Consider the following 9,682-nt stretch of genomic DNA (forward strand, 5'->3'; position numbering starts at 1 on the left):
CCACTCGGCCTGAACACATCATGCCCATTTCTTCCCGGAGGTCCTGCTGCCTGCTTGTCCTGCCCTTGGGCCACCCAAACCCCCCTGTTGGTGGTCAGGGTTGTTGCTTTCCGGCCCTGCCCCTGAGCTTGCCTGGTCTTTCCTAGGGCCTTGGTGTCTGAGCGCCAACCCTGTCCCCTTCGGCCTCCCCTGGCTGGGCGGGGGTGCCCAAAGGTCGGCGGGGCCGGGGGGCGCTCTGGGCACAGACCCGGATCACTACCCCCCAGGGGCCACCCCCGACCCCTGGCCGCCCTCCCCGCAGACAAGATCGACCAGGAGAAGAAAGAGCAGAAGCAGATCGAGCGGCACATGAGGGACCTGGACAACGACCTGAGGAAGCTCAACGTGCTGATGAACCAGAACCGATGCAGCTCCGAGGAGCTGCAGCAGGGCAACCTGGCCACCGAGGGCGAGTTCGTGCGCGTGCTCAAGGTGGGCTCCACCTTGAGCTCCCGCCCGCGGTGGGCAGGCAGGGGGCGGGGCGGGGGAACAGGTGTGCGCTGCCCTCAGCCCCACCCTCAGCTGCCCCCTCCCCATGCAGGCCTCGGAGCGAGAGACCATCGAAATGCAGGAGAAGCTGAACGAGCTCAGGGAGGAGAAGGCAGCCGTGCTCAACAGCCTGGTGGAGGCGGAGTGAGTGCCGGGCGCGTCCTGTCCCAGGGTCGCTGCCCCGCGGAGCCGTGGGAGGCCACCATCCACGTAAACCAGCCCGGGAGGTGGAGGCGGCTCTGGAACCCGAGGGGGATCCCAGGGAAGAGTGGGGTTCTTGTCTCCTGTGCTTGGGGCAGCCCTCCCGCCAAACCCATGATTGTGGTGGCTGGAAATAGAGTGGCTTCCTTTGGGACAGACTTTTAAAACTGTATGATCTTTCTGGTGCCTGATTGTAAGAGTAATCCAGACCCAACGGTAAGCATTTTAAACCGTAACAGTGTGTGCAGAGTAAAAAGGAGAATCACACTTAATACAACCCTCTTCCTTTACCATTTTCTCTATGTATTTCTTTCATTTTTTTTTTAAACAAAAATGAGATTGGTCTCTATGTCCTCCTTTGAAGTAGCCTTATATTTTTCTGTGGATGTCCTTCCCCGGTGGTGCACGTAGATCTGTATCTCCAGTTGCAAGGGCTCTTGAACGGGTACTGTATGCATGCACCCTGATTGGTGCCATGTGATCGCCAAGGGGCTGAGTGGCAAAGGGATCATCCCCTCCCTGTGGTTTGACAGAATCTACACATAACACCACCTGGAGCTTGCAGAGGATCTTGGTCCCTCCAGGCTGCTACAACGGAACACCACAGACTGGGGCTTATAAACAATAAACAGGAATTTATTGCTCACAGTTCTGGAGGCTGGAAGTCCGAGATCAGGGTGCCTATATGGTCGGGTGAGGGCTCTCTTCTGGGTTGCAGACTCCTTGCTGTGTCCTCACAGGGTGGCAGGAGAGGGGGAGTTCTGTGGGGTCTCTTTTATGAGGGCACTAATCCCATTCATGGGAGTTCCACCCTCATGACCTCATCACCATCCCAAGACTTGGCATAAGGATTCCAACATGTGGATTTGGTGGGGGTGCGGACACAAACATTCAGACCACAGGGGGTGGGGGGGCATGTGTCTTTGCTAACATTTTAATGGCTTTCAGGCTCTTGGTCTATCTAGGCTCTTGACTTCTTTTTTTTTTTTTTTTTTTTTTTTTTTTTGTGGTACGTGGGCCTCTCACTGTTGTGGCCTCTCCCGTTGCGGAGCACAGGCTCCGGATGCACAGGCTCAGCGGCCATGGCTCACGGGCCCAGCCGCTCTGCGGCATGTGGGATCTTCCTGGACTGGGGCACGAACCCGTGTCCCCTGCATCGGCAGGCAGACTCTCAACCACTGTGCCACCAGGGAAGCCCTTGACTTCTTCTAATATCAACTTCTATCACTTATATTTGCTTTTCCCAGTTTCTCCTAAAGTTACATATCTGTTTTCTCCTCTGCCCCCGCCCCCCGCCCCGGTCCCCCAGTGAGGGTGGTGGGCACTGGGGTTGAGTTCACCTTCTGGTCCCAGAATGGTAACATTTGTTTCTATTTAAACCCTTGCCTGGGTGCCTGCAAATTAACCAGGCCACCTGCTAGGCGAGGGCACCCCTCATGGACGGGAAGGCGAGGGTCTCCCATAGCCCGTTACAGACATTGCTCCTTGTGCTTGGAGCCCACCCCAAGCACAGCACACAGCGCTCACCAAAGCATCAGAAAGAAAACCCCTTCGTTCTCCAGCTCTTACACTGCCTCTCCTTCCCTTAAAGACACCAGATCATGCTTTGGGACAAAAAAATCCAACTGGCAAAAGAGATGCGCGCATCAGTGGATTCCGAGACGGGCCAGACAGAGATCCGGGCCATGAAGGCTGAGATCCACAGGATGAAGGTGGGTGGGAGGAGGGAGGTGTGGGGAGCCTGGGAGCTCGGGGTCCTGGGAGGAAACCACTCCGGCACAGCGGCCTGCAGCCCAAGCACAAGGAAACTCGCTGTTCCCCTTGCCGACCTCCTGTATCAGGGCCTGTCCAATTCTTGTTCTTACTGCACCAAAATGGTTACAGGACACACAGCTGTCTGCACAGTATTCATGAACTACTATTTTACCCTCACTCTGTGCAAGCAATGCACTCAGTATTTTTAAACGCTGGCTGTGACCGCCCCCCCCTCCCCGCACCAATCTCACGACCCATTTGTGAGATGTATCCCACCGTTAGACCAGAAAGACTCACTCAGTAACAGGGTTCAAGGAACACACCCACCTTTTCCTTCCGAGCCATGTTTTCTCTCTACTGTCATCTTTAGCTGGATTTCATTCCCTTGAGAAAAGGCTGGTAATTAAATCACCGGCTGTCACTGAGCCAAACGTTCAGGGCCTTAAGGATACAAATGAGAGCAGGTAATAAAAACAAATGTGACATCACTTTTACAATTACGTGGTTAATAATAACCCCGCTAGCTATTGAGTCCAGGGGAATTCTGATCAAATGCATCTACTGCTGATAAGTTTTTAAAAACCACTCCATTTAACTGACTTCTCAAACCACAGAAGTTGCAGCAGGTCAAACCCTCTACCACAGAGCTTACACCCACACAGGCACGTGCACACACACACATACATGGACGGACGGGGCTACCGCCCCCTTCCCTCCTAGTTGTGGTTTTGTTTTGTTTTGTTTTCCGCAACAAAAATAGTACATATAATTCAGCAACTTATTTTTTTAAAAATAATCCAGATATTATCTTTCGTTAACAGTTGCAGAATATACTATGGATATAACATAATTTAATGAAACATTCCTAGGTTGATGTGAAGATTCAGATTGTTTCCAGTTTGTTGTTTTGTCACTAAAACAATTGTTACAATGATATCCTTGTGGAAATCAGTGACCATATTTGTTTTCATGGGTCTGTTTCTGGGCCCTCTGCTGTGTCCACTGATCCGAGAGCCCAAATCCACACGGTCTTGATTTCTGTGGCTCTGTCCAATGTGATTCCTCCAGCATTGTTCTTTTTTACAAAATTGTCTCGTCTATTCAATATCTTTTTCCTTTCCAAAAACATTGAAAATCAGCCTGTCAATTTCTACAAAAGTTCCTGCGGGGATCACGATTGGGATTTGAGGCTACAGATCAATTTAGAGAGAATTGACACCTTAGCATTGCTGAGTTTTCCAGTCCATGAGCAGGTGTATCTGTCTCCCCATTTACTTGGTCTTGTTTGATTTCCCTTGTTAGTGTTTTTTTCTTCAGCATTTGGGTCTTGCATATGTTTTGTTAGATTTATACCTAAGTGTTTCGTGTTTTCTGGTGCTGTTGTAGATGGTACTTTCTAAAATTTTCAAATTCCAGTTTTTCATTGTTAAGGTACAGAAATACAATGGGCTTCTGTACATTGACTTTGTTCCTGTGATTTTGCTAAACTCACTCATTTGTTTATCGGTCTATAATATTTGACAACCCACTGCATGAAAAGGGGTTTCTCAGTGGATTTGCATTGCTGGTTTACACGTGGGGGATTGAGCACACATGTGTACCTGTGGGTATATGTGTGTTTTGGCATTTCCTCCTTGGGAGGTTGCCTGTTTATATCTTTGCCTGATTTTCCTGTTTCTTATTTCTTAGCAATTTTTAAGACCTCCTTGTATATTGGGGTTAATAACCCCTGTCTTTAATGCCTATTCTAAATGCTACCTCTGGTCTACTGCTTGCCTTTACACATTTTTTTAATGGTCTCTTTCCTCTCAGAATGTGTTTAGTGTTTAGTTGTGTATCAGTCTTTTCCTGTATGGCTCCTGGGTCTCCTGTACTGTTAAGAAGGTTCCCTAGCTCGAGGTTGCACAAACAGATTCCTGAGTTTTTTCAATTGTTTGCACATACTTAGGTCTTGAATCCACCTGGAATTTTGTTTGGGGGTATGTTGTGAATAGGGGTCCATCTCTATTTTCTTTCTGCTGGGGAGTGAGTTATGCCAGCATCATGTATCAGATGATCTGTGCTTCTCTCACCGATTTGAATGGCCACGCTGATCACATGGATGGAGGTGAGGATGCCATCGTTGTCCTGCATCTCTGCTCTGCTATGACAGTTATTCTGACGGGCTCGCGCCAGCACAGAGCATTTGGTTACTGTCACTCTTGCTCTGTTTTAACCTCGTGGGCTAGGCCTCCCACCACCACTCCTAACTTAACTTAGGGATTCCTGCCTGTCTATCCTTTTGTTATTTTGAATTAACTTTATTGAGGAATAATTTACATGCAGTAACATGAACTTATTTTAAATGTCCAGTGCACACGTATGCAGCCACCACCCCATGGAGACGTAGAGCACGTCCACCCCTGCAGAAAGCTCCCTGGCACCCCTTGCAGCCCAGCTCCCACCACGACCCAGCCCCCAGCCCCAGGCCCTATAGGCCCTACACACCACCATCTCACAAAACCACGGTGCGTTTTTCCTAATGAGGAAATTAACCTTGGTGCAATACAGTTAACCAAACTACAAATTCTAACCAGAGTTTACCGTTTTTTTTTGGCTAATGCCCTTCTGCTCCAGGACCCAGCCCCAGGCCACATCTTGTCCTCATGTCGCCCCACCTGCCCCAGTCTCTGACGGTTTCTCAGTGTTGCCCTGTTTGCCTAGTATTCTTTACATGGACCTTAAATCACTCTGACCGGTTGACTAAGCCCCCAGGTTCCTTTCTCCCCTGGGGACATCACCCTTGTGGGTTCTCTGATGGTTCAGTTGGATGTGGTGGGAGGTCCCTCTGCTCTGTGCACCCAGGTCAAGCACGGCCAACTGCTGAAGCAGCAGGAGAAGATGATCCGGGACATGGAGCTGGCTGTCGCCCGCAGAGAGACCATCTCCACTCGGGCCGAGGGGCAGTGCAAGATGGACAAGAAGCTGCTCACCCGCACAGACTTCCACCGCAAGCAGACCGAGCTGAGACGGAAGATCAGGGACATTCACAAGGTAGGGGAGCCGAGAGACTGGGAAGGGACCATGCTGCGGGCCACCTGTCCACAGACGGTCAGCCTGTGTCACCAGCCCCGCTGGCAGGCGTGCAGACGTCACTGGCCAGGGCCGTGTTTCTGATGTACTTCCCCCAGTTGGGCCGCAATTTCGCTCTGTGCTTCCTGCCTGCTTCTCGGCGGGTCCCTCCCTGCCCCACCTGCCTCCCCGCCTCTTCTTCTGCCCCTCATTCCCAGAGCTATGGTCACAGCTGCTGTGTCAGGGCTGTTTTAGGAGACAGAGAAGTGACAGTGGGGGCTGGGGGGGATGGGAGGAGCTCGGGTGCAGAATCAGACAAGCTGCTTTCTTCTGTGCTGGGGACAAAAGCCTGAGCCTCACACCCCACGTGCTGGTTCTGGGTCAAGATACAGTGGGTGCCAGATCAGTAGGTGCTTCCCGAGTGCCCCTAACGTCCTGCTCTGATAGGGGCTTTCTTTGAGAGTTTGTCTCGGGTTTAACAGAGGATCTGTATAGGGAGCGTCAGCTTAGGACTGGAGGCGGCCCTATTTCTGCCCCTTTCTGCCCAACAGAAATGGCATCAGGGAAGTATGGAGTGCTGGTGAAGGGCACGAGTCCCTGTGTCACTGACCCCAAGTGGGTGCTGGCGATGGGCTAGTGGGAACGTGGAGGGCACCCACTCGAGCCCATGTCCCCGTCCACCAGTCCACATCGACTGAGCATGTAGTGTGTGCCTTGCCCTGAGAAGGGACCAGCTGTATGGCCCCAGTGCCCCCTCCTTTTGTGATCACCAGGCTGGGCTGTGGGCTCAGACTTCCCTCAGCCCCTGCTGACCAGCTGTGGGGCCTCAGTGCATGTAGAAACCTTCCACGCCTGAATTTCCTCATCTGCCAGTGGAGATAGGAGCAGTGACCCCTCCCTGGGAGGCGAGGGTTACATGAGACAGAAAGCGGCCTTGGAGCCCCACCGTGGGTCCCCCCAGCCCCTCCGTGGGTCCCAGCTCTGCTCTTCCACTCATGGCTCAGGCACGTTGTCTGACCTCTCTGTACCTCTGTTTACTGACCTGTGAAATGGGTCCTTACCTCGTGGCATCACCCAGAGGACTGAATGGAGAATGTTGGAATAGCCCCTATAGGGGGAGTCCTGTATGAGGGAAGGTATCCGAAAATGACAGACTTGATCCAACTGCTCATTTGGATGTTACTCGAGGCGCAGAGGGGCCTTTTCCGGGCCTGGTTTGTACATTTCTCTGCCACGTTGGCCACTCCTGGCGCCCATCCCTCTCGACCCCTCGTGGCTCCCCAGGGGCCTCCTCTGCCCAGCTTGGTGACGGACTCCTCTCCGCCCCACCCCAAAAAAGGTCCGGCCAGGGCTCCCTTGCTGGCCTCCCCACCCCCAATACTCTCCTGCACCCCCTCTTTGGGAATTCTCCTGGATCATGTGCATAGAGGGTCCTGGGGTCCTCCCAGCCTGACTCTGCTCTGTCGGCTGAATAACCAGTGGGCAGGGTCCCAGAATGCTCCTGTCTAACCCCCCAGGCCACCGAGGAGTGCACCCAAACCATCCTAGAACTGGAAGAAACTCAAAAATCTGTGAGCGACTCCCTCCTGGAGAAACAGGAGCAGCTGTCAAGGATGCAGGCCAAGGCCGACGAGCTCGAAGCTGACCTGTACCAGCTGGCAGCCCTCAAGCAACAGGTAAGCAAGTCCCCAGGGCCACCAGGGCCACAGGAACCCAGCAGCAAGGCCCGTTCCGGCCCAGCTAAGCCCAGGCTGATCACAGCACTGCCTACTGCTGTCGTCCACCTCATGTTTCCCATGAAGTCTCCATGGGCCGGCACTGTCCTGGGTGCCAGGGCAACAGACTAGAATAGAAAAGGTGACAATCCCTGCCCTCCTTCTGAGGGCAGGAGGGCAGGTGATAAAAAAAACTAATAAGAAAAAAGATACCATATATCTGATGGTGATATAGATACTCCGGAGAAACAGGGAGCAGAGAAGGAGCATCAGGTGGGTGGGGGCTACACTTGTAAGTAGGGTGGTCTGAGATGGCCACACACGGGAAGCAACACTGCAGTCAAGACTTGCAGGGAGCAAGGGAGTGAGCACCCCCAGGTAGAGGGGCAGCCAGGTACAGCAGGAGCTGGAGACTGCCAAGGGCCCCTGGGCTTGCACAGCTTGGGGGTGCACCACCATGACCACGGGCTTCTCCCTCAGGGAGGGGGTTGGGGGGGAGAAGTAACTTGGGGTTATTGGGATCACTCGGCTCTGATGTTGACTGTGGAATGGGAGGGCCAAGAGTGGACACGGGAACCTGTTTGAGGCCATCATGGTACTTAAGGAGGATGGGGATGCACGGAACAGGGGTGGCCTGGGGCTAGTGCGAAGCCATCAGATTCTGCGTATAATTTCAAAGTCGCCCCAGTGGGATTTCCTGCTGGATTGTATGTGGTGGTGTGAGCAGAAGAGAGGGGTCAAGCAGGGCTGCAGGGTTTGAGGCCTGACCAGCTGAGATGGGAGTGGTCGGCGCCGGGCCTGGCACCTGGCAGGTTGGACGGCGGGTGAGGGAGGGTCCAGGCTCCACCCTGTGCATGTCAGCCTCTTTGCCTGGATCTGGAGACTCAGCACCCTCAGCTCTTCGTTCCTGCAAAGTTCTCTGGCATGTCCTTGAGTTGGGAGTTCATGCCAGCACAGTGGGTGTCCTCTTTTTAACATGCATAGCCTGACACGGGGTCTCTTGTCCCACCCAAGAACCTTTCCAGGCTCGTGGCCCTGCAGTCACGCCTCAAGCACCTGCAGGCCGTGAAGGACGGGCGCTACATCTTCCTGCTCCGCAATAAGCAGTCACTGCTGGCAGAGCTCAAGCGGCTGGACGACCGCCTGGCCAGCATCAGCACCATCCTCCACCACGTGAAGGACGAGTACCCCCAGTTCCAGGAGGCCCTGCTCAAGGTCAGCCAGTCCATCAGCAACAGGCTGGAGTCATCCGGGCCCTAGAGAGCGCCCACCCCAAGGAGGAGATCAGTTCTGTGTATCATCAGGGACTTCAAATCTTTCTACCCTCAGAGACACCAGTTAAGAGAAACAGACAGGCCAGCATTGTAGGAATGTTTTTTTTTTTAGCCACCCAGCAGTTTAAACCAAGTCAAATGCCAGCGTTTCCAGTTGCATTTTGGTGAGTTTTCCGCTTGCAAAGGCAGTGTCAGTGAACACGAACCCATATTCCCACATTCGGCTTACTCCTCCAAGTAAAACTGGAAACCCAGGTCTCTGCTCCTGTCCCCACTCCCAGCTTGGGTTAAATCCAGATTCCCAGCTTACAGGAGCAAGTCCGCGGGACCCTGGCTGCATCTGGAAGTCTAATGCCTGAGATAAGACCACACAGGTGCATGAACACAGACCTCCTTGTCTGCCCAGTTGTCCTGCCCTCTCCTCTAGCCAGGGCTCCTCCCCCCACACTCTGATTCCTGAGCCCCTGCTACCTATGCCTTCTCTGCAGTTTAAAGGGAAAATGTTCTACAAAGTAATTTTAAACTTTCAGCAGAAAAATAAAACTATTTTTCTGAATCTGAGAGAAAATTGTATTTATTCTAAAGCATTTCAGAAATGCAAAACCCACAAAGAAGCGAGGAAGCCCTCAATCCTGCTCTGACACCACTGCGCCGGGCTTTCTGTGCCTGGTTCCACCTGACAAGGTCACAGGGTCCGGCTTTTGTATGTCATTTTGGAAAGCTTTCTCCTTTTTTTTTTTTTTCTTTTTAATCTTGTTGGAGTATAATTGCCTTACGATGTTGTGTTAGTTTCTTGCTGTACAAGCTTGCCCCTCTTTTTTTTTTTTTAAGCTTGCTCACCTTAACATGAGACTTTGTGTACGAAAAGTTCCTTGTCATTGAACATTTTCACGACAGTCGATTGTATGGGTTATGACAGTGTTTTCCTTTTCAGAAGAACTTTAAGTTGCTTTCAAATTGTCGCTATTTTGTCGTCTGGGTGCTAGATTCGCAGAGCCGTGCCTCGACGGGCGGCCTGGCGGGCCCCAGGATGCTGAGGGTTCGCTCATGCGGGGGCGTAGCGCCCTCTGCGACCCCAAAAGGCGAGGCCCCGCCTCTCCCCCCGAGAGCTCTCCCCTGCAAGGTGCGCGCCCCCTGAGCCCCTCCCACGTTCCAGGG

General features: G+C 52.8%; 1 protein-coding gene across 1 annotated transcript in view; it reads left to right on the plus strand.

The window, feature by feature from the left end:
- CCDC40 (coiled-coil domain 40 molecular ruler complex subunit) overlaps positions 1 to 9,553 on the plus strand; it is a 41,876-nt gene extending 32,323 nt beyond the window's left edge. The window contains exons 15-20 of the mRNA XM_081220140.1: positions 302 to 471; positions 581 to 672; positions 2,321 to 2,441; positions 5,329 to 5,517; positions 7,053 to 7,211; positions 8,265 to 9,553. Of these exons, the coding sequence (XP_081076266.1) occupies positions 302 to 471; positions 581 to 672; positions 2,321 to 2,441; positions 5,329 to 5,517; positions 7,053 to 7,211; positions 8,265 to 8,510 (977 nt within the window). The 3' untranslated portion in view covers positions 8,511 to 9,553. The remainder of the gene's footprint in view (positions 1 to 301; positions 472 to 580; positions 673 to 2,320; positions 2,442 to 5,328; positions 5,518 to 7,052; positions 7,212 to 8,264) is intronic.
- The last annotated feature ends 129 nt before the right edge of the window (positions 9,554 to 9,682 follow it).

Source organism: Mesoplodon bidens (genome assembly GCF_964165515.1).
Source record: "Mesoplodon bidens genome assembly, chromosome: 19".
NCBI classification, from domain to species: domain Eukaryota; kingdom Metazoa; phylum Chordata; class Mammalia; order Artiodactyla; family Ziphiidae; genus Mesoplodon; species Mesoplodon bidens.